The 24,076-nt window shown below is 44.6% G+C and overlaps 2 protein-coding genes across 4 annotated transcripts; both read right to left on the bottom strand.

The window, feature by feature from the left end:
- Positions 1–2,206: 2,206 nt before the first annotated feature.
- Positions 2,207–13,548, bottom strand: impdh2 (IMP (inosine 5'-monophosphate) dehydrogenase 2). 3 transcript variants are annotated; one of them, XM_035741157.2, is made up of 16 exons: positions 13,100–13,195; positions 11,531–11,579; positions 11,299–11,407; positions 11,126–11,227; positions 10,419–10,493; positions 9,730–9,936; positions 9,505–9,592; positions 9,166–9,365; positions 8,613–8,703; positions 8,356–8,451; positions 7,591–7,662; positions 3,953–4,096; positions 3,468–3,612; positions 2,996–3,139; positions 2,797–2,880; positions 2,207–2,509 (listed from the first exon to the last, which is right to left on the bottom strand). In XM_035741157.2, the coding sequence occupies exons 4-16, from the start codon at positions 11,192–11,194 to the stop codon at positions 2,488–2,490; spliced, it is 1,437 nt and encodes a 478-aa protein (XP_035597050.1). In that variant the 5' UTR covers positions 11,195–11,227; positions 11,299–11,407; positions 11,531–11,579; positions 13,100–13,195; the 3' UTR covers positions 2,207–2,487. The 3 variants fall into 3 exon arrangements, with proteins under 3 accessions (XP_035597050.1, XP_035597048.1, XP_035597049.1); XM_035741155.2 differs by lacking the exon at positions 11,299–11,407 and having other exon boundaries at positions 13,100–13,548; XM_035741156.2 differs by lacking the exons at positions 7,591–7,662; positions 11,299–11,407 and having other exon boundaries at positions 13,100–13,547.
- Positions 13,549–15,160: 1,612 nt separating this feature from the next.
- Positions 15,161–23,230, bottom strand: arih2 (ariadne homolog 2 (Drosophila)). The gene is made up of 15 exons (XM_035741153.1): positions 23,085–23,230; positions 21,459–21,879; positions 21,017–21,084; positions 20,835–20,907; positions 20,509–20,650; positions 20,104–20,225; positions 19,104–19,213; positions 18,841–18,958; positions 18,669–18,719; positions 18,493–18,514; positions 18,171–18,322; positions 17,500–17,643; positions 17,200–17,268; positions 15,833–15,949; positions 15,161–15,628 (listed from the first exon to the last, which is right to left on the bottom strand). Exons 2-15 carry the CDS (start codon positions 21,696–21,698, stop codon positions 15,557–15,559), a joined length of 1,500 nt encoding a protein of 499 aa, XP_035597046.1. The 5' UTR covers positions 21,699–21,879; positions 23,085–23,230; the 3' UTR covers positions 15,161–15,556.
- Between the last annotated feature and the right edge of the window lie 846 nt (positions 23,231–24,076).

The raw sequence follows: 24,076 nt of genomic DNA, 5'->3' as shown, positions 1-24,076 counted from the left end.
CAAAGTATATTTTAGATTCTTCAAAGTAGCCACCATTTGCCTTAATGACAGCTTTGCCTACTCTTGGCATCCTCTCAACCAGCTTCTCCTGGAATGCTTTTCCAAAAGTCTCGAAAGGAGTTCCCACATATGCTGAGCACTTGTTGGCTGCTTTTCCTTCACTCTGCGGTCCAACTCATCCCAAACCATCTCAATTGGGTTGAGGTCAGGTGATTGTGGAGGTCAGGTCATCTGATGCAGCACTCCATCACTATCCTTCTTGTTCAAATAACCCACAGCCTGGGGTTGGGTCATTGTCCTGTTGAAAAACAAAGTGCAAACCAGATGGGATGGCATATTGCTGCAGAGAGAGCTATATATATGCTGGTTAAGTGTGCCTTGAATTCAAAATAAATCACACTGTCACCAGCAAAGCACCATCACACCTCCTCCTCCATGCTTCACGGTGGGAACCACACATGTGGAGATCACCTGTTCACCTACTCTGCGTCTCACAAAGACACAGTGGTTGAGTCCAAATCTCAAATTTGGACTCATCAGACCTAAGGACAGATTTCCACCGGTCTAATGTTCATTGTTCATCTTTCTCTGCCCAAGCAAGTCTCTTATTATTATTTGTGTCCTATAGTAGTGGTTTCTTTGCAGCAATTCGACAATGAAGGCCTGATTCACAGAGTCTCCTCTGAACAGTAGATGTTGAGACATGTGTTACTTGAACTCAGTGAAGCGTTTATTTGGGCTGCAATTTCTGAGGCTGGTAACTCTAATGAACTTATTCTCTGCAGCAGAGGTAACTCTGGGTCTTCCTTTCCTGTGGCGGTCCTCATGAGAGTCAGTTTCATGTTAGCGCTTGATAGTTTTTGTGACTGCACTTGAAGAAACTTTTAAAGTTCTTGATATGTTCCATATTGACTGACCTTCATGTCTTAAAGTAATGATGGACTGTCGTTTCCTTTTGCTTATTTGAGCTGTTCTTGACATAATATGGACTTAGTCTTTTACCAAATAGGGCTATCTTCTGTATACGCATTAAGAAGGAAATAAATTCCACAAATTAACAAGGCCACCTGTTAATTGAAATACATTCCAGATGACTACCTCATGTGACTACCTCAGATGACTACCTCATACCTCTAGTGTGCAAAGCTTTCATCAAGGCAAAGGGTGGCTACTTTGAAGAATCTCAAATATAAAATATATTTTGATTTTTTTCACAGTTTTTTGGTTACTACATGATTCCATGTGTTATTTCATAGTTTTGATGTCCTCACTATTATTCTACAACATAGAAAATTGTAGTAATAAAGAAAGACCCTGGAATAAGTAGCTGTGTCCAAACTTTTGACTGGTACTGTACACTATATTACTTTTTCAATTTATACAATACAAACAGCTGTTACAGTAAGTTGGATAAATCCCTTCTTCAGCCTTATGGAGTTACTAATTGAAGATACCAGTCTGTCTGATCGGTGGGACAGGTGTGCATGTGTGGGGCAGGTGTGTGTCCACTGGTGCGTGGCCTGGAAAGTCCGGTGGATTTGGAGGTGTACCTGATTCTCCCCCAGAGACCTCATTGTCCTCTCCAAAAGAGGATCATGGTTCTGTGTCTATCAGACAGGTGGGTTATAAACTCTAAATCACAGAATGAAATACAACACTATTTATTTACACTACATATTAGATAGTATCTGTATGCCCCAAAAAAAGTCTCAAGGTAATATTTCTTTCATTAAATTAAGAGGTTTTCCATCCCCAACTCTCACCTTACTCCATACAACTTAGATGGCATTTCCCATTAGATCTGAGTTCAAAGTAATTATTTGGATATGTTTTTCTTTGCAAATACATGCAGTTGATATTGGAATGTTTAAATACACTTGGAAGTTATTGGTGTGTATTTGAAAATACTCAAATATACACAGAAGTGCATTTTTAAATACAAATATTGAAATACTCCCATGCATTTGAACCCAGGTCTGTTTGGTTCTAGGAGTACTTGAAATAATGTATTTGTAAAATAGTTTCAAATAGTAAGATATTTATAGAACATTATGAAAATTGAAGTATTTCACTTCTGCCATATTTGAAAATACTGAAGACAGAGAATGTCTTTTTAAATTAGAAATACCCATATATTTCAAACCAGGTCTGTATCTCTAAACGTGATACGATGACCATTCAAATGACCACAATAACAAAACAAACGTGTGGAAAAAAAACATTTTTATTTGACTTTATTCACCTTTATTCACGTCAGTAGGACATGGAAGGCGTCTGACACCAAAACACTGCATCACAATACTGACAGATAGACAAGACAGACATGCTCTGCTCTCCCTCAGCATAGACAGGGAACAACAGAAGGGGAAGACTGATGGTTTAGGCATAATTGACATTTGTGTTAGTGTTGTCAAGTAGTTGTGTGTGCTTTCATGTGCGTACGCTTGAGGAACACAAGTCTGCAGCCCACTACTGTTGTTCTTGTCTTTAGAACAGGCACTTCTCATAACTGCAAGACAGGGAGGGGGGAGAGCCGGTTTAACAGATTAATGATCTGGTAACGAATTACCAACACGTTGAATCATGCTGAGATCAGAAAGACCTGTAAACAGGTTGAAGTGAGATTCGTTTGGAAAAGGGAACCATTTTAAATCTAGGAGCTTGCAGGTGGTATGTGAAACTGAGATGTTAAGAAGATCCCCTCGCCAAGCAAAGAATATATTGCAATGTTAGCCTCCGTGACATCAGCACAGTAGGCTAGTCAACACCGCCTAGCTAGATCACAGCGGTAAGTACCTGTGCAGGCTGTGGACTCCTCCCTCCATCTGGGCCGAAGTCGACCTCCTCTCAAACTTCAGATCCCCAGAATACATCATGGCTCTGCACGGGGAAGACAAATAGTGTTACGCGGAGCCCCCAAGCTCACACACACACACGTGCCGGTATCAAAGTAGGTGCACTTTGACAAAACATTCAGACTTGTGTTTGTGCGTACCTGAGCTGGGTGAGGCTCTTGGATCCGATGTCTTGACAGGAGTGTTGGATCCCAGCCAGCAGGTAGGGAATAAACTTATGGATAGAGCCCTTGTCCTGGACCGTCCCCGACACACCCTGGGCCACCTTGATCTTGTCACACTCACTGCAGAAAGACGGAGGAGGAAACAGGTAGAGAGAGAGAGAGAAAGAGAGAGAGAGAGAGAGGACGGGTCAGCTATATATAATTTGTCTTTTGAGCGACTGCCTGCTGCAAAGCCAGTTGCCCCTGAGTCGTAGTAATTGATTAGTGCACACCGTAGCGAGACATGTTGCAAAGGGAAGCAACAAGCGCTTCTTATTGGACAAGTTCAGGTAGTGCCTCCCTGTTTGTCTGTTTTATTTCGTTTGGTGCCTAATGAATACAATTCTAGGGATAATAAAGATTTGTTTTACCGTATTAATAGTGCATTAGTAGAACTATGACTCAGTACCTGAAGTATCTGGTCTGGGAGCCCAGATTCTTGTCCATGGCATCCAGTGAGCCCATGCCTCGGTATTTCTTCAGCCTAATGCCGTCAGAGAAGAAGTATTCACCTGGAGCCTCGCTGGTGGCAGCCAGGAGAGAGCCCATCATCACTGGAGAGACACAAGGGGAGGAGAGATGAAAGAATGTACCTTTTGTGTGTGTTAGTACATTATTATGTCAGTCTCTAAATCTGAGCCTGTAAGTACTAAAAGTAATGGCTAATGCTATCTGTAACGGCTAATGCTATGTGTCACGGCTAATGCTATGTGTCATGGCCAATGCTATCTGTAATGGCTAATGCTACGTGTGACGGCTAGGGGGATACCTAGTCAGTTATCTGCCGTAATGGCTAATGCTTTGTGTAATGGCTAATGCTATGTGTAATGGCTAATGCCATGTGTAACGGCTAATGCTATGTGTATGGGTATTTGATTTGAGCCTGAGACACACCTGTAGATGCCCCAAGTGCCAGGGCTTTGGCGATGTGCCCCACGGTCTGGATGCCCCCATCGGCGATGACTGGCACCCCGAATCGACGGGCGTACTCAGACACCTTGTACACGGCGGTGGCCTGGGGACGCCCACACGCCAACACTGAGACAACAAGGAGGACAGGCATGAACAAAGAACACACACACGTAGTGACAATGTTCATGCCTGCATGAGGCCTACTTTGTGTCACTTGCCCCCCGTCAAGAGACAGACTAGGCATTCTCACACAGCAGACAGTCTGTCCTCGCCTGCCATTTTAAGTTGTCATTTCCTGGTTTATCAAGTAAAAATCATCATACCAGTATCTCTTGAATATGAATTCATATTTTCATTGCTTTGCTGTATATTAAACATGGTTTTGGCTCGCTTGAGTGGATCACCTCGTAATTAATTGGATTTCATCGTCTGTGCTTCCCTGATAAATGTAATCATTATGAAACTGATTACACAGCAAGCTGATGGGACAGGAAAGATAGGATTTCCCATTCACAAAGCATGATTCAACAAGCAGTCGACCAACCACACACACAATATTAGCCTACATTAGAGAAGTGATGTTTATTTGGGAAAATAACATTCATGGGAAAAAAAATAAATACTGAAACCGAGGAAGCCTTAGAAATGGTTTTAGTTTATATGTTTCAAATTCAGGAAGCACAAGCATCTCTTCAGGAAGCATCTCTGCAGAAGGTCCTCTGATTGAGTGTAGTCTGGTGTGAAGGTGTTGGGAAAGGCACTGGAGCGACGAACCGACCTTGCTGTCTCTGCCTGGCCGGTTCCCCTCTTTCCACTGGGATTCTCTGCCTCTAAAACTATTACAGGGGCTGAGTCACTGGCTTACTGGTGCTCTTCCATGCCGTCCCTAGGAGGGGTGCAGCAGTTGAGTGCGTTGAGTCACTGACGTGATCTTCCTCGGGTTCGTGCCGTGGGGGAGAACTCCGTGGGCTATACTCGGCCTTGTCTCAGGGTAGTAAGTTGGTGGTTGAAGATATCTCTCTAGTGGTGTGGGGGCTGTGCTTTGGCAAAGTGGGTGGGGTTATATCCTGGCTGGTTGGCACTGTCCGGGGGTATCGTCGGACGGGGCCAGTGTCTCCCGACCCCTCCTGTCTCAGCCTCTAGTAATTATGCTGCAATAGTTTATGTGTCGGGGGGCTAGGGTCAGTCTGTTATATCTGGAGTATTTCTCCTGTCTTATCCAGTGTCCTGTGTGAATTTAAGTATGCTCCCTCTAACTCGCTCTTCTTTCAGAGGACCTGAGCCCTAGGACCATGCCTCAATACTATCTGGCCTGATGACTCCTTGCTGTCCCCAGTCCACCTGGTCATGCTGCTGCTTCAGTTTCAACTGTTCTGTCTGCGGCTATGGAACCCTGGTCTCTCACTCTCCGTCTCTCACTCTCCGTCTCTCACTCTCCGTCTCTCACTCTCCGTCTCTCACTCTGAATGATCGGCTATGAAAAGCCAACTGACATTTACTCCTGAGGTGCTGACCTGTTGCACCTTCTACAACCACTGTGATTATTATTATCTGACCCTGCTGATCATCTATGAACGTTTGAACATCTTGGCCATGTTCTGTTATAACCTCCACCCGGCACAGCCAGAAGATGACTGTCCACCCCTCAGGTTTTTCTCTAGGTTTTTCCTAGGTTCCTGCCTTTCTAGGGAGTTTTTCCTAGCCACCGTGCTTCTACATCTGCATTGCTTGCTGTTTGGGGTTTTAGGCTGGGTTTCTGTATAGCACTTCGTGACATCGGCTGATGCGAAAAGGGCTTTATAAATACACTTCATTGATTGATTATTTTTGCAGGGTTTTTTCCCTTAACACTAAATATGAGAATTAGCAGATCATTTTTTAAAAATACATTTAACCTTTATTTAACTAGGCAAGACAGTTAAGAACTAATTCTTATTTACAATGACGGCCTACTCCAGCCAAACCCTAATGACGCTGGGCCAATTATGCGCCGCCCTATGGGACTCCCAATCACGGCCGGATGTGATACAGCTGGGACTCGAACCAGGTACTATAGTGACGCCTCTAGCACTGATATGCAGTGCCTTAGACCTCTGTGCCCCTCGGGGAGCCCAAGTTTCAATGAATCCCGTTAACCAACCGTCAGTTCGGCCCGAGAATTTTTTGATTAACTCTTACTCTGAAATGAGTTAATTACTATGCCTGAAGCCAACATCAAAGGAGGAAGTTGAGAAAGTGGAAAACATTATTTTAGCTTCGCACTCACCTTTTTTTTTGTGTGTGATTGATTCTAGTCCCATTAGCTAACTGGGACTATAATGAAATTGAGGAAATAATTCCCATAAATAAACTGAATAAAAATTGATTCAATTGCAAAGCAGGACTACCAGAAAGCATTTGAAGAAGTGCATCTTCATCCCCTCTCAAAGGAACAATCTTATTATGAACAACCAGATAGTAAATCCTAAATTACAGGTTGGGTTTACAGTATAAGTTACAGTATTGTTAAGTCAATGACTGTTACATGTGAATGGGGTGTAAGAAACAATGACATACTGTGCATAGATTCCTTCACGCGCAACAACAACCAGTCTAATCTGGAGCCAAGGGCTCGATCCTCACTCCTATATGAAAACATGACCATACGTTGATGTCTAGCTGACAGGGAAAATGTGGTTAAATCCAATCCATGGACACACACACACACACACACACACACACACACACACACAGGTTGATGATTCTCAATGGAGAAAAACCTTTAACAGGTGCAGAATGCTGAAACTGTCGTAACTGGACCTGTAATTGAACCTGTAATTGAACCTGTAGTAATTGGTATTGCTAAAGACATTGAAACCTATTCCGGTTCAGCTTGTTTCAGAGGGAAGGTGAACGGCCTAAATGACCGACACCGTGTCGTCTGAGACTGTCAATCACACTACTAAAATACTCTTCATCATACACCTTCTACCCCCAAAACCGTAAGACAACTAAACAGTTAGTTAAATAGTTCCCCGGACCATCTACATGGACCCTATTCGCAGTAGCTGTGACTACTCAAATATGCTGCTGCTACTGTTTATTAAAAACGCTCACTTTATTCCCAGTTACACCGTATGTGCATATCTACCTCAATTACCTCGTACCCCTGCACATTAACTCAGTACTTAGTACCCTGTGTTATTGTTACTCATTGTATATTTATTATTATTACGTGTTAAACGTTCAAATCATTTCTCTATTTTCTTTCTCTCTGCGTTGTCGGGAAGGGCCCGCCTTTCACCGTTAAGTCTCCACACCCGTTGTTTTTTTCCAACCATGTGACGAATAAAGTCCTATTTGATTTCCAACGTACGGCACGTTTCATAATGACCGGGATGTCGCGCATGTCGAGACAAGGGGCGGTGTGATGTCACACTGACAGATTAGTCAAGGACAAAAGGACAAGCATTCAAAACCCCCAAGGCCAGCTTAGCTACTACTTCTACTGATGCAGAGCCGTTAACCAACCAATGCAGACAGGCTGTGAAGGGGGGGTGGGCGGGCAGAGTGTGGTAGTGGAGCCAATTAGAGAGAAAAATGCCCTGCGCAGGGCAGGGGGGCTGGTGGAAGGGACTTACTGCAGTATCCCGTTACAGTAGTTGGGGTTTTGGGGCTGTGGAGATTTATACCAGGAGCAACACTGAGAGGCGCTAGAGAGACAGACATCACAGGCAGTGTGAAACCAAGAGAGCAGAGGTCCACACACAACGAAACATGAAATGGAGGTGGTGGGTAAGAGAGGGGAACAAAAAGAGAGACAGACGGATACCGAGACAAGGAGGTGATAAAGGAAGAGATAGATCGAAAATAATACAAACCAAAAACAGATCATGAAAGATAGAACAGAGAGAGAGAGAGAGAGAGAGAGAGAGAGAGAGAGGGGAGGATTAGGTGAAAGAGAAACAGAAAATAGAGGGTAAGACTGACAATTGATAGGGGGAGTTGCGCGTGATTTATAAAAGACGTGCCCTCTTGAGAAAGTCCATTGTTTTTTTTGTCTGTTTTCAGAGTTTTGATCTGAAGCGGTTTGGCTGAAGTTTGAGGATGTTCCACACTCCACACAGTCCTTCAGCAGGTGGTCTTAATGGCCTGTATTAGAATGTAGCATGGCAGCACAAATTGATTCTGCCAAACCCTTCAGCATTCTCTACAGCCAGTGAGGGAGAAAGAAAGAACCTAGAACGAACCCTGTTATGGATGGGACCCTTTGTACAGAATCTTACAGTTGAAGAAAGGGCGATTTCTGTTGTTAGCGGAAAGGTGGCCAGATTGGAGGCTCCCGATTGGGTTACAGCTGCCGCGGGTGAGCGGGAGCTAGGCAGTCTGCCATTGGTCGGACTCACCTTCCTGTGTGATGCAGATGGAGCCACTGCCCATGCCCACTCGCAGGCCGTCCACCCCGGCGTCGATCAGGTTCTTGGCCTGGGCTGCAGTTACCACTGAGACAGACAGGGGGAGACAGAGATCAACAATGTCACAGGCAGGTGCAGTGCAATCATGAAATGAGGGCAATTCTGAGAACACAGCATTTCTTGCTCGCTCTTTCTGTGTGTGTGTGATATAATATATATATATATATATATTTGTGTGTAACACTCACCATTGCCTCCAATGACCTGAAGCTGTGGGTATTTCTCTTTGATGTACTTAATCATGTTGATTTGGAAGATCGAGTTCCCTTGAGAGGAGTCCTGAATGAACGAGAGCAACAATAAAGGGGCAATCTGTGATTGCTACAGCGATCTTTAGACTTAATTAATTATATGTACACACACACATATTGATTCTTGAATAATGTAACTTATTCAACTATCGCACCCCATACACATCATTGTTCGTACTTAATGATCGCACTCAGTTGTTTGTAAACATTGTAATTGTAAACAAACACGGTATAGCCACAAAACATGGTTAAAACTATCATTTGGATATCATATATGGTCAGTCCTTGTATCCATAGCTCAGTCTTGAGAAAGGTTACATTTCTCCGACGCCACCCCTCCGCTTTTTACCAAAACAGACGCAGGGTTGTCCGCTTTGTTATTGTTTGAACCGCAGATTGCACCTTTAAAAGAACAGACTGAAGAAAAAGATAGAGGAAGTATCCATGAAGAGCATAACAAGTAGATGGGGTAGAATAACCAGGAACCCACTAGTACGACCACATCTACGCCGCTCTGCACCAGCAGGTCCAGTCTGTATTTGTCGTCGTTGTGCGTGCCGATGGCTGCCCCACACAGCAGCTGTTTGCGTGAGTCTTTTGAGGCCAGGGGGAAGTCCCTGTTCTTCTTCAGGTCTGTCCTGGCGATGATGGACACCAAGCAGCCCTCCTTGTTCACTATGGGCAGCTTACCTACACAGAGACATGGCATTTACAACGGGGCCCTCGAACACACAGGGCCATGTTGACGTAGGCTATATGACAGTCTCGTTCAATTTTGTATATATTTTTTTTTAACGGTGAACCTTCTCCCCAGGTCCCGCCTCCTCACCTTTCTTACTCCTCTGCAGGATCTCATTGGCCTCTTTCAGTGTCACTCCAGCTGGAGCTACGACAAGGTCCTCAAGCTTCGTCATCACCTGTAGTGGTGAAGGAAGGAGAAAACAAAAGACGATTAGCATGTACCTTCGGACGCGTGTCACGAGAGTGGCAGGGAAGTCCACTGAACAGTTATACAGATGGAAAAACACTGTGATACGCGTTGAGCCACACCCACCTCGTTGAGTGGCAGGATGTGCTCCTCCTCCTTCAGGAAGTCAATGTCCCGCGAGGAGATGATGCCAACGAGGTGCCCGCCCATGTGGCCGCTGTCTGTGATGGGGATGCCGCAGAAGCCGTGGCGTGCCTTGGCCTGGAACACGTCAGCCACACAGTCTGTAGGACTCATCACCACCGGGTCAGTGATGAAACCCTGCTCGTACCGCTGGGAGAGAGAGGGCAGGAAAGGCGGGAAGGAGAAGGGGGAGGGGGGCGGAGGGCAGAGAGTGGAATGGGGTCGAGAGGAAGGAATGGGGTAGCAGGAGGAAGGATATAAGTGGGGAGGGGAAAGAGGGACATGGGGAGAGAGAGAGAGAGAGAGAGAGCGCGAGATAGAGAGAGAGGGTAGGGGTATCTATTAGGCTCTGCAAATCTACAGGGTATTTAAAAAGCACACCAGGGGGCATGAGCGACAGATGAAAAATGAAATAGGAGGAGAGAGAAAATGATTGCTTCCTGTTCTAGCGGGAACACGACAGTGAAACAGCTCCAACTAGGTTGGAAGGACGACCAAACCAAAGGACAGCAGGCAATAACATGAGTAGCAGAGACACACACACACGGACACACAAAAAATACACATGTAACAAAAGAAGAGAAATATGAAGGGAGATGAAGAGTGCGAGAACGTGTAGTAGGGGTCATCACCTTGACCTTGCGGACCTCGTTGGCCTGGAACTCTGGAGTGCAGTTGTGGTGGATGAAGCCTATTCCCCCCGTGAGCTGTAAGACGATTAGAAGAACATGTTCACTTGCCAGTTTTTTGTGTGTGTGTGTGTGTGTGTGTGTGTGAGTGAGTGAGTGAGTGAGTGAGTGAGTGAGTGAGAATGTGTGTCCTCAGACATGAACTCTAGCTGAAGTTGCCTGTAAGGATTTATGCAGAACAACTAGTTTCAAGTGAATTCTTGGCATTTGTTTTGCAGTGAAGACTATGTGATGTTTCCACTGCAATGTTTGCCTCTGAGGGGGGAGGGGGGGCTTTAAAATAGTAACCTAAGATGGTTGTTTTGTAAGTGACACATAATTGCAGCTGTTGTAGTCACTTCAACATTACCCTGGGAGAAAGTACTGGTTGTTTTCCAATAGATGTTGATGTTTCTGCTATTAGCTGTTTTATAGGGGGGTTGTTGCTTGTGATCGGTCTGACTGCAAATATGTTATTTTGTATTCCTTGTTGCTTCCTTGGAAACGGTGCCAACAACTGCGAAGAAGATCGTTGATGTCGTTGCATTTATCGATCGAAAGTTTCCCGAACACTGCTGTTCACTTCGTGTTATGCCGAGTCGACTTTTAACTAAAACCTTCCATTATGTCACCGTGCTAAAGTGTGTACCGTATGTTCACAGCAGACTTACTGCCATGGCAATGGCCAGCGCCGACTCGGTGACGGTGTCCATGGGGGAGGATACAAAAGGCGTTTTCATGGTGATCTGCTTGGTCAGGGCTGAAGTCAAATCCTGCAGAGGACACAAACCAGTTACTACAAGTAACTACTTGTAACGAACACCTGTCGTAGTAACAAACACACCTTTCACGGCGCTCGGTTGCCAATCAAGACTACAATGGGAAGGTCTTCCTTGTAATCTTAAATGGAATCTTCGGTCGCATTCACTCGGCAACAAACGGAAGAAAACTGACTGAAAAAAGGGATGACCTGAACTTATCCAATAAGAAACATTGCAAAATGTTTTGCTATGGTGTCCACTAATGAATATGACACCAGGTCATGGAGGGTCAGAAGCCCTAAGGGTTCCACTCACCACCTGTTCCGATGTGAAGTCAATGTACCCTGGGAGAATCAGGAAGTCACTGAGAGAAAGAGAGAGAGAGAGAGAGAGAGAGAGAGAGAGAGAGAGAGAAAAGAGAGAGAGAGGAGAGGATAGGAAGAGAGAGAGAGAAAGAGAGAGCAGGGACAGGCTTCACATGCTGCATACAATCTAACAATGATTCTCACAGATATGCAATTTCACACATTTGTGTCTCAGAATGTACAGTGGGTCGGCCAAAAGTGAATTTCCTTCTTCAGCTGGTTAATAAAGTCATATTCTATCCAATCGTTTTTTAAATCAAATTCTACGATATCTTTTCGACAGGACTTGAGTGGGACTGCAAAAGTTCAGCGTTTGATCATCTGAGCAAATTGAGCTATCCGGAACATGACGAGGGACTAACTGATATCGGATGCACGTGACGAGCAGGCAAAACAGTGTCCTGTGTTCCTACACGTTAGCGCTGACTTGTCAACACATTCCTGAAGGTCCCGGGAAGTGATGCAAGTATGACTAAGTCACTTTGGATAAAATAATCTGGCAAATGGCGCAAATATTATTACAAAAACATATGTTTCCAAGCCACACCGTCTGTCTGGTACTAACGGGTTGAGACGTCGAAACATGTTGTTGCACAAGCACCTTCACTTTGAAGTATACCAGTACTATGTAGGCCCATGTTTCTAGGAGACTACTTTGAGATGGTATCTCCACTGAAGAGTAGACAAGAGATGAGGCACTGTGACAAATAGACTTATACTTCTGCCAAACAATTACCTACTGTTCATGCCAACACAATCATATTCTATAATATCTTGCTTGACATGGAGGTGGTGCCTTCAGGGTGTCATAATTAGTTACATTGTCACACGAGGAATGTCATTTTTTATTTTACCTTTATTTAACCAGGCAGGTCAGTTAAGAACAAATTCTTATTTTCAATGACGGCCTAGGAACAGTGGGTTAACTGCCTGTTCAGGGCCAGAACGACAGATTTGTACCTTGCCAGCTCGGGGGTTTGAACTCGCAACCTTCCGGTCCAACGCTCTAACCACTAGGCTACCCTGTTATTCCTAACTCAACTTCTGGAAAACTAGGCTACCGACTGCAAACTTGAGTTGTTGTCGTGTGTGTATATATGTTTAATAACAGACACTGAAAGTAGGCTTATTATTCATGAACAGACCCTCTGGGTGATAAGAGGAACGTTCAAATCACAGGCATGCATAGCTGAATATAGCCAGGCCTATTCCAGAACCTCAAATATCCATTTACTTCTTTCAGGTACTATTTTTGCTCGATTTGAGTCAGTCCCAAAAATAAAACTGTTACTTAACTCGGGAAACCTGAGTCGGTAGACCCACGGCCATGTAGAAAGAATAGCATGTAATGCAATGACTAAAAGCCCCTGCTTGCACAAATAATAGTGTCGCTAATGTGTCAACGACGAAATATACGGCTCTGGTTACTAGCTAGCTACAAAGGTTATCCAGGTTAACTCAAGAGAATTGCAATGGATTTCAACAAGCAGCCATGTGACTGCCAAACGTCAATAATTACTTGTAGGTAAGGCCGTCCCCGCAGTTGAAGAGTTGCTGCCCGCTGAGTCCATCATCGGGCACGTAACCAGTCTGTCCACTGATCAGGTAGTCCGCCATTATACAATTTATGTATCTACGTTAGTGTTTTATTAGTCACGTTGGTGCTAAACAGACAACGGCCCAAGAGACCGATAACTTTCTTCGTTTCTTCGCTCCACTCCTAACGTCAGTTTACGACCGGCGATCTGTCAGTCAGCTTTCGCGTGGTGCGACCGTGCGCTCTGTCTCTTGTCAAGAAGATCCTTTCCTGGTTATAAAAATGACATGTAATGCATTCACGACTGTAGAACATCTACCGAAATGCCCTCTATTCTTCGGCCTTCAACGTTATCAAGCTCCTGTCCTGTCTGGAGATACCTCTGGTCCCACACGTTTTCGTCTGACAACCTTTTTCTTATTCTTTGGGGTTTTATGGCGGTGTGATACCAATATTTGGTGCTTTACCGCCACCTACCGCGCTGGAGTGGGATGGAAAGTATGGAGATAGATTCTGCGCTCTGGTTCAAGGGTTTTCAAACTTGAGCCCCCGGGTTAGGACCCCCTATAATGTGTTTATTTTCATGAGCCAATCAAGTTCCTGAGAGCTGCATGGAGCTTGCGATTTTAAAGCACAATTCCTGCTATTCTACACATTTTGCCATAGCTCATATTTGAGGAAGGTCGGCTCTAAGTTGGTCAGGTCCGACCAGTTTTTATGTTTGGAGGTTTTACAGTGAATAACGTGATCTGTGGTTTATGTGGCTGGCCAGGTGGGATATGAACCTGTGTCGTGTTATCCTATTTTATGAGAGTGGTTGAGGCTGTTGTGGCCTATTTGTTTCTGATCGTCTTGAAAGTCCTTTGTGGTTATTGCGGATTGAAACCAGCAGGTGGGTGGAGTGACAACCTTTATTTTAATAGTAAGTTGACGGAGAACTAATTTTCAGCAATGACCTGGAGAAAATTTACAGGGGAGATTAATGACCCAGTTGGAAGATGGGGATTATTGATACCATGATGGTTTGAAGGCCAGAATGGGAATTTAGCCAGGACAGAGTTAATACCCAAACTCTTAGGATAAGTGGCATGGGGATCTTCAGTGACCACCCAGTTAAAATTCCATCAGAAACACCGCACCCTACACAGGGCAATGTCCCAAAGCACTGCCGTGGGATGTTTTTTTATTCAACGAGAGGAAAGAGTGCTCCTACTGGATCTCCAACACCAGTTCCAGCAGCTTCTGGTCTCCCATCCAGGGACCAACCCTGCTTAGCTTCTAAGGTAAACCAGCAGTGGCATGCAAGGTGAAATGCTGCTGGCATAAAAGTCACACGTCATTTCCGGGACAGGTACTAACTCTCCCATACGCTGGAAAACCCTTGCAGGTGTTGATTTCTGTCATCCCCTATTTAAGTATTAGGACCGCCCACTAGTAAAGTGGCACACATAAAAGGAGACAGCATTACAAGTTATTAATATAGCTGGCACACCATGCAGCCTATATTTGGGCCTAGCAGGCTGACCTGAATAAGCAACGACTACACTGCAGCTCTTAAGAGGCCGTGTAAAAAAATAATGCAATGTGGAGGCCTTTGTGTTCAACGGTCAGAGGTTGTCACATTAACACGTCTGAAGTGTTCAGTATGGCTGCATTTAGACAGAAAGCCCCATTCAGATATAAATATATATTTTTTTATTTTATTTTATACTAAATGGTCTTTGGCCAATAAGATAAGCTCAGATGTGGTGAAAACTACAAATTGAGTTGGGGGGGGGGGGGTACCAGAATTGGGCTGCCTGTCTAACAAAGTCTGACCTGTATCGGAGTAGCATGAAAGTCCTAAAGTTAAGTGTATACTGATTGAGCATGAAGGTGAACTGATAAAAGATCCGACTGGAAGATCTGGGTCAACCCATTGACAACCACATAGCATGGATGCCACTTCCTTTCTGCTCTCACGGGCATTGTCCTTCATGTGTGATAATGAACACAAGAGACTACACCTGGTTTAAAAACTCAGTAACTATTTCTGTACAACCGTTGAAAATTACAGCATTTCTTTTAATGTTTTTTTTTACGAACTATCAATTTACAGAAAAAGGTGAACAATGTGAGAAGAAAAAAAAGAACAAACAGGTAGAGGGATGGTGGGAGAATTAAGGTTTCTTTTTTTTGGCAGAGTATTAAAGCATGTTTGTGTTCACGGTGTGTGTGTGCGCATGCCCTCTCATTTCATGTTTAGTGTGTTTGAATGTGGCGTTCCTGACATCTAAATGGGACGAGGGATACAGCCACACCATTCTGGGACCCTGTAGCAGACACAAAGAGCGCTTAACAAGGGAGGGATGAGTGTGCGGAGCCGTAGACAAAGGGATGGAAAGTGAAGGAAGCGAAGGAGTCAGGGAGCTGCTGGTGCTTCGCAGTAGTCTGGAGACTTCAGGTGTCGTGGAAATCTTTCAGCAGCGTGCGTCTCCTCTGCTCAGCAATGTGCATCTGATTCTCCAGATCCTAAAAGAGAGCGAGTGGAAGAATTTCAATTGTTCAGAGTCTAAAACTAATACAGTGCCTAAGGACGTACATATTTCAGGGGTCCTTTCTGATTTCCCAAGGCGTGCCATTAACCGGCAACTCCCGTGCTCCCGGCCAATGGAAGTCTTAATCTTAACCCCCCCCGCCCCCCCTTTTCATTCACATCTTCCCCCTGTTCCTTACCCCTCTGTCATTAGCACTCAGCTCCCCCTCGATCCCACTCTCGTAGCTGTCTGCTCGCTCCACCTTCCAGGACAGGTTCTCAATCTCCGCTTCCAGCTGGGCTTGCTGGTATTCAAACTGAATAGGACAAAATGCATTCATTAGGCTACTTGTTCATTATAGACAGCATGTTTATTTTTGTTTATTTTCTAAAAGTTCAATTAACTTGCAGCACACGCCCCGTAAATTAATCTCATCAATTTGAGTCAATGGCATCTTTGCGGACCGCAAACATTGAGTGAATGATTATAACCCCCTTGCAAATGTTATTAGCAGACTGTGCTTTGCAAAAAAAAAAAAAAATCTGTCAATTACAATATGCATCCGTTTGTTGTCAGTAGCTTATGCCTGCCCATGCCATAACCCCACTGCCATCATGGGGCACTGTTCACAACGTCGACATCAGCAAACAGCTCACCCACACGTTGTCTGCGGTTTGACTTAGTGCCAAATTCTCTAAAATGACGTTGGTGGCTTATGGTAGAGAAATCACCATTCAATTCTCTGGCAACAGCTCTGGTGGGCATTCCTGCAGTCAGCATGCAAATTATACACTTCTCAAAGTATCTGCATGTTTTAGAGTGGCCTTTTGTCCCCAGCACAAGGTGCACCTGTGTAATGATGCCACACCAGTCAGGTGGATGATTGTTGGCAAAGGAGAAATGCTCACTTACAAGGATTCAAACAAATGTGTGCACAAAATGAGAAAAAGCTTTGTGCGTATGGACAATTTCTTGGATCTTTTTGTATCAGCTCATGAGCGGTACTTTACATGTTGAGTTTATATTTTTGTTCAATGTATATTAATGGAATGCAGTAGTGTGAAGTACTTAAAAAAAATACTACTTATTTATATTTTAGATAACTTTTATGTCACTGAATAAAATTGACTTTTTATTCTATACATTGTCCCCTACACCCAAAAGCACTAACATTTTGAATGCTTAGCAGGACAGGAAAACGGTCCAATTGACACAGTTATCAAGAGAACATACCTGGTCATCCCTACAGCCTCTGATCTGGCAGACTCACTAAACACACATGCTCCAATTATAAATGTCTGAGTGTTGGTGTGACCCTGGCTTTCCTTAATACAAGGGATTTGAAAATATGTTTCACTTTTGATACATTGTAGCAATTACATTTACTTTTGATTCTTAAGTATATTTAAAACCAAATTCGTGTTAATTTTACCGAAGTAGTATTTTGTCCTGGGTGGCTTTCACAAGAGTCATTTTCTATTCAAGTATCTTTACTTTTACTCAAGACAGTTGGGTCCTTCCCCACCACTGACAGAATGCGGTAGCTTATACCAGACAGACACTCACCAGTTTTTTACGCGGACCAGACTCCATGTAGTAGGCGTAGGGGTAAGTATACTGCAGAGTGTAGCGACACTGTGGGACAGGCAGATTAGAGATCAGTACGACTTGCCATTGGTTCAAGGAGCAGTAGGTCAAATAAGTAACCTGATAACCCTTTCACACCATTATGCCGAGCGGAACCAAACTGCGCCGGATCAGATTTACACACTTGGTTTGGCACCTCTCAGGTAACATGTGTGAAAAGCCCTATACATGAGTGTTTTAATGTGTGCGTTTGGTCCTTTTGCAGGGGAACGTAAGTACCTTGGCCAGAAGCTTAGCAGCGTTCTGCATGTACTGCCAGTCTATCCAGGTGCCCAGGTTGTTCATCACCCGCTCTTGGATCTTCTCCTGGATCCGCTGGTACGTCTGAGCCTCCAGCTGGAGACTCTTATTGTGGTTCTCCCACTGAAGAACACAAAACAGTCAGGACTGGAGAAAGAGTCAGAGCAGACACATTCAAGAAACACAATTCTGGGTGATTCTGACAAAGATCTGTGTTCATTTGACATGGTGTCTTTGCTTCTATAACACTCAAAGAGTTGAACATGAGCGGAATTTGACACACACGAGAGACAGTTGCCATAATCTAAAAGTACCAGAGATGGACATGCAGACTACCTCTGTGGAAGTTGGCTTGACTGAGGAACGCGTGTACTATCCTATAAAGTCCACCGCATGTATTAATATAATGATTGTTCATTTTTAATGTATGGCGCTGGTTTACATCACATGTACTGAAAGCGGTATAATGCTACGAGGTAGACAAACCACCTGATTGACACCGTTACTCTGGCAACGCATAGGTGTTTGATGTAGTTCATGTCACATGACACAGCTGAACGGTTCACTGAATTCCATACAAAACTCAGTGTGCACAAAAGTTATGTATCCGTCAGTGATAGTATCATGTTAGTGTTTCGTATTCATCTCACCCTCTCAAAGTAGAAAAGGTATTTCTTGAGGGCCTCTCTGGCCTGTGCCTGCTGGCTCTGGTTGACGATGTCTGGGTTCTCCTTATAGCGACTGCACTCATAGTACTCACTGCCATGGGTCTTCCAGTCCCCCAGACACATCCAGCAGAAGTCTACACACATACAGATGACATTAACGGAAAAAAAACAAGGCGAGCTCAATGTCAAATGGGTTTGCATACGGCTTGAGCCCGTTAAATCAGCAGAACGTTGGGGGGTAAATTGATGGGTAAAAAGACTCATTTGGTGTTGAGCTGTAAGAAGCCGTGTAACAGATACACACCGTGTTTGCACTTGGAGCATTGCTGAAACAGAGGGGAAACAAATGTCAGACACTTAAAGAAGCTGAAGTAAAAAAGTAGACCTTAGTAGAAAAGCTCCAGAGATTAAAAAAAAAACGAATGACAATGTGCTGATTGCCGGCACAACCCAGATGATGCAGATTCCATTACCACTCACCATGTGATTGCAGCCCCCGTTCTTCTCAATGCAGATATTGCACTTGGGACACTGGGGGGAAGAGAAGGAAATAAAGGGGGGGGGTCATTCGACATTACAGACAAAAGCAAAGGAGAATGTTGGAAAACCACACCTAATTTCATTGTGTGTGCGAGTGTGTGGCCCGTCTCACATCTTTAGTGTGGGCACTGATGTAGTTGGCCGTCTCGGAATCGTCTGCACATTTGGTCAGCCACCTTCGGACAGTCGGGCAGTCTGTTGGGGCGTGGTACATGGCCCGGCATTTGAAACTGAGACAGTAGAGATAAATAGTTAAGGGCATCCGCAGGGAGTCAAATGACATGACCATATGTTTATCTGACATGATACACATGACTCTAAGAACTTGTGTACTGATCTGGGTGTAAGAGTTGTATGGGCTGGCGTCGGTCTTACCAGAAGACCTCATTGCAGTGGATGCACTGTACTCTGCGGGCCCGTGGCTCCTGCACTTGGATGACGATGGGGCAGTCTGCCCCTGGACACAGCTGCAACTGGAAGTGGCTCTGAAGAGAGAGAAGAGGCTTGTTCAGTCCAGTCTATCAACATGTCTGTGGACCATTCAAATGCGTCAAGTGTCCTTGGTCAGAACTAAACTTAATTTATACTCAGTCCGACTCTGACGACTGCTAATGCGCCTGTCGGTTTCCTTGTCGCAGAGACCTTTAAAAGGCTCACCTTTCAGCTTCTAGAAGTTCTACATCTCTCAAAGAATGCACTGCTTTAATTGTCACACTTAGAAATGTAAACAGGCTATTTTTAACACCACATTGCCTTGTAAATAATGATTCTGTAACACGTTCACTTTAATGAACAAAAGTCAGCTACAGTCAAAATGTTACCAAGCGAGCAAACCAAAATACCGCTCGGTAGCTCATTTTAGTTGCCTGGCATGCTGGACTGACATCCTTAAAATATTTTAACAGATGTGTTGATGGATATTAAAATAGAGCAGGTATGCTATTTGGACCATCCAGGCTGCTGATGTCATGTAAACACTTTTCGCGTTTATATAATTTCTCATGATTTTACTGCAGACATATCACCGTCTACAGATGTAGTTAGACCCACTGTAAACCAGCCAAGACACCGGGCCTTACCAACAGCTACAGAGACCTTCAATAGCTTGGCAGGTCCTGACAAATATGCACACTGGCTGAAAGACGGACATTAAGAGGCCGATAGTTTCCTTTTATTAACAGTATGCTGGCAGTGCAATTTCACCGTTTGCTGTTCAAGAACAAAAGCTGCAGGGAGAAACAGAAAGGCAGGGAGGGGACCGACGGGCGAAGAGGGAGGGGACCCGACAGACCAATAGAAAGAGGGACAGACAGACCAAGGGAAACGACGACAAGCAGCCAGACAGACCACCAGAAGGACAGGCTGAGACTCGTACCTCCACATAGTCCCTGAAGAGGTAGCGTCTATATTTGTCCTTCAGCTCCTCACCAGACAGCAGCGAGAGCACAAAGTCTTCTGGCATTTGGAGGGAACAGTCCTGAGCCATACAGGAGATGCCTGCACGCAGAAAGACCGGCCATTTTAAGCATACACCCTGAGCATAAAAAAATATCTGGAGAAACACATGATTTCAAATGCATATTTCTTTTTTTATATACGAGACAAATTTAAAGTGAAAACATCCAAGGTACAGACATCGGAATATCATTGCAAGTAAAGGCTATCAAATAATTGTCACCGGGGTTCATCTTCAAAGCCTCTCATGTCACTATTCTCAAAGAAACAAGCTGCTGACCTCAACACACTGACAGGTCGCATCAGCCCTAGCAGCACTGCTTACCCACTCCCATCCCATCTTTGACAAGTACAGTGCAATGCTGCTCCCAGCATCCTTTGCAGAAGGAGTGCTGACAGGGCAGCGCGAGCAGGGTGTCCCTCCGAACCAGCTGCAGACACACCCCACACTGGAGGGACTGAGGTGTCTGAGGACCGAAAGAAAACATGATAGTCAAATGGTGGCCCAATGGCCAAATCTGGTCAGTGACAGTTCAGACCACCTACACAACTAGAACATAGAGTCCCTGTACCTATCCAGACAGAACCTTGAACTTCACCCAAATACATTACAAACAGACTCCATAGAAAGAGAGCATTCTTAGTACTTACGGGAACTGATCTGCAGGTGCTGCTGGGCTGGACCTGGGCGTCAGACAGCAACTGAGATGAACTTGATTTGTATCTAAAAAAGGCAAAACCAGGGCACCAGAAGTCATATTCGAACCAGTTTATCAGAATATTTGCATAGTGTATGAAAATATGAGTGAGTAGGACTGAACTCTTGTGTTTACCTGTCCAGTATTTGTGACACTTGCCAGTGAAAGTGCACAAGGACAAGTTTGGCTACAGCAGGTAAAACCTGTCCAGAGAGAGGACAGAGAAGCATATTATGAACACAACTGTTCTCAGGAGGCAGAAGCAGACCATTCAAGTACTTTCATTGATTACTTTGTTAAACTGATAACTACTGAGACTGGAAAGATAAGCACCTCATAACTAGATATCATATGACCGTGCCACAGATATGGTCTGATATTTCGGTTCCCCATTCAATTTAGGTTAACACACAGCCCCACCCCCCCCATGAGAATGAATGTATGGCCCCTAACCCAACTCAGATATTTTCACACCCCTACTAGTTATAGTTAAGATTGAGGTTATGGTAATGGACACTAGATGTGGTTAATGGTAAAAATCTACCTCAATTACCCCTAAAACTAGCCCAAAACAAACCTTAAGGATGGCGGCGATACTGTTGACCTCGTCGCAGAGCACCTTCTGACTCTCCCTGTAGTCGAGGCAGGTGAACTGGTACTCCTCTGGGTCGAACGAGTCGGACCCCTGCTGCTCCATGTCTCCGGCCACGCCTTCATAGTAGTCGGCTATGTCCCCCTGGTCGTCGTCATCCCCCCCGTCATCATCCTCAGAGTTGACCCCGAGGTCATCCTCATTGGTGTTCATGTCCACAGACATTCGCCGGCAGAGACGCCCTCACTCTCTGGGACTGGCTCTCTGGCCGTCGGAACCACCTGGGGAACTACAGAGCCCAGAGAGAACGGCTCCACAAGCTAGCCCAACACCGCTCAGCAGCAGCGGAAGAAGCAGAAGAAGTTACACTCCCCGTCTTTCATGAGGAACAGTCGAGGTGGATGCTCTGAAAGGAGACAAAGAACTTGAGGATGAGGGGGGGGGGTATAAAATGGTACAGAAGAAAATCTACTTGCCAACGGTTGAGTCTGAGGATATTTATATGGACAAGTTGTATGATACAGAAGAACGGGTCAGGGACACGGTGTGATGTTCAGTCGTCTGCCATAAAGTCAAGGTCTCTCTGCACTAGACAGAAAGGTCTGCTCCAATACCCAGCCACTTGTCGATCTCTAATAAGTGACTCGCACCAAAGCTTCAGAAAGATCGGGAAAGCACAGATATCTCCCATTACCCCTGGGACTTTGCTTTCTTCTAGTTGTATATTTGACAAACAATATGATAACAGGTGTGGGATACAAAGCACGGGAAGCGGCTTAATGCATCGGTTTAAAGGATTACATGACGATGTTTTCCCCTACTGACATGGCGGTAGGACAGTAGGCACAGGAGCAGCCGCGTGACATACCATCTAGTCCTAATAAGAAAAACGTGAATATTCAGGCACCTATAGTGACTTCTTGCATTCCACCCCAAAAATATTTCCACGTAGTAGGCGGTGTGGCGATTGTCGGTCTATTTCGGATGTCTGCTCCTGTCCTACGGTTTGTGATGGACTTTGTGGCATGAACATAAAGCCATGGATCACCGCAGTAGGCAGCCAGGAGTTTGATATGTGACTTGCAATATTGACCTGGCCCCCAGGTCAGTGCTAGATGCTTGTTTGCATTCCCTACATGCTATAAATAGGGACTTATGCATACACGATATCATAGACGTAGTTAGGTGTGTATAGTGTAATATATCAAATGAGGTGGGTTCTGGCCGAATACACAAACATGACTGGCTAGTAGCTGGGTTTGCTTAGCCAATTTCTCAGCGCTAACGTTTGGCGAGCTAACGTTAGTTAACATAGCTAGCAATAAAGTATAGGTTACCACAATAGTAGTTTTCCAAATAATTATTTTAATAATCAATAAAATACGCTATCCGAGACATAGGCAACGTAGATCAACAGCGGTTCCATTGTTCCACCCCGGAATTCACCAGAACTGATACATAACGAGTGGCTGATCCCCCGAGCCGCCGCATCTCTCACACGCTAACCCGGGGATTGGCATGTAAACAAGGCCATCTGTGGATCGTTAACAAACTAACTTACCTTATCGTTGGCATAACGCTTCCACACCAAGCACTGAAGTCTTTGCTTACCTTCCAGGCCGAGTTGGGTTGCCTTGCAAATGAAGCCAAAAGTGGATTTAAGTACCAGGACCAATTCTGAAAAACTCGCCAGCTAAGTGGAAGACAGAAAGTAAATTAATATTCAAAAATTGCGTCACTTCCGTGTCTCCATCGATGACACCCATTGGACAGTTATATTATTCAAGGCGGGGACCCAAACCAAGGGGATTCGATTAATCAGGCTCGGGCGCCGGGTTAGACATGTTTTACACCAGGTGAAAGTTGATCGCATTCGTTTTGGAACCGGGCGCATGAGCCATGTGCCCCGTTCATAACCAACGGCGAAGTTGGCTGAAAACAAGTCACTAAATTAACCACGTGGAATAATGTGTAGGATTCTGTATTTTCACATGCAAAAACCGCTTTATCTACCTTCCCAATGAAAATTCAAGCATATATTTTATGAAAAATATATGTTTCTGGACAATACACCATGCTGCCTGGCTGACAACATGAACAAGGCGATCCTCCCTCACCACTTTTGCCCGTTCACATCACGGGCCATAGACCGGTGCCCCGCGGTTTAGCATAATCGAATCTGCCCACTGTAATAGAAGTTTCTAGGGAATTAACAAATAATCTACCTTTTAATTATTTGTCCATTTCTAATACCAAGAAATTATTCTAACAATTAGTAGGAATCCAGACACAATGAATCAAGGTTTTAAGACACTGCATCAACAGTACATGAACAAAAGTAATGAATTGGAAAAAATACATGCCTACATGTGGGACACAATGACATAAAATCAGTCGGGTTTAAAGAACATATGAAAGAAATCAACAACACTCTCGTGACTATTTTCTCTGAGAGGCTGGGAATATATTTATAGCTCTGATGCCTGTGTAATCCTGAGGGTGCATTCTTGGCTGAGGCTCAGTGACTGTCTGTCCTTGGATCGTGTTCTTCTTAACATTTCTATTGCCGGATTGCAACCAACTGAAAGTTACATACACCGCCA

This window comes from Oncorhynchus keta, chromosome 28 (genome assembly GCF_023373465.1).
Source record: "Oncorhynchus keta strain PuntledgeMale-10-30-2019 chromosome 28, Oket_V2, whole genome shotgun sequence".
Taxonomy (NCBI): Eukaryota; Metazoa; Chordata; class Actinopteri; order Salmoniformes; family Salmonidae; genus Oncorhynchus; species Oncorhynchus keta.
Note: the sequence above shows the minus strand (reverse complement) of the source record. Positions and strands in the feature narration are given on the sequence as shown.

Excerpts from the sequence above, each read along its gene's own strand:
- impdh2 (XM_035741155.2), bottom strand. The coding sequence starts at position 13,197 with ATGGCGGACTACCTGATCAGTGGACAGACTGGTTACGTGCCCGATGAT. Across the intron at positions 3,613-3,952 it reads GGCACTTGGGGCATCTACAG|TGATGATGGGCTCTCTCCTG; the intron begins GTGTGTCTCAGG and ends GTGTCTCTCCAG. Across the intron at positions 2,881-2,995 it reads AAGAGCCTCACCCAGCTCAG|AGCCATGATGTATTCTGGGG; the intron begins GTACGCACAAAC and ends TTCCCCGTGCAG.
- arih2 (XM_035741153.1), bottom strand. The coding sequence starts at position 21,698 with ATGTCTGTGGACATGAACACCAATGAGGATGACCTCGGGGTCAACTCT. Across the intron at positions 20,226-20,508 it reads CAAAGATGGGATGGGAGTGG|GCATCTCCTGTATGGCTCAG; the intron begins GTAAGCAGTGCT and ends TTCTGCGTGCAG. Across the intron at positions 17,644-18,170 it reads ACCTTTTCTACTTTGAGAGG|TGGGAGAACCACAATAAGAG; the intron begins GTGAGATGAATA and ends TGTGTTCTTCAG.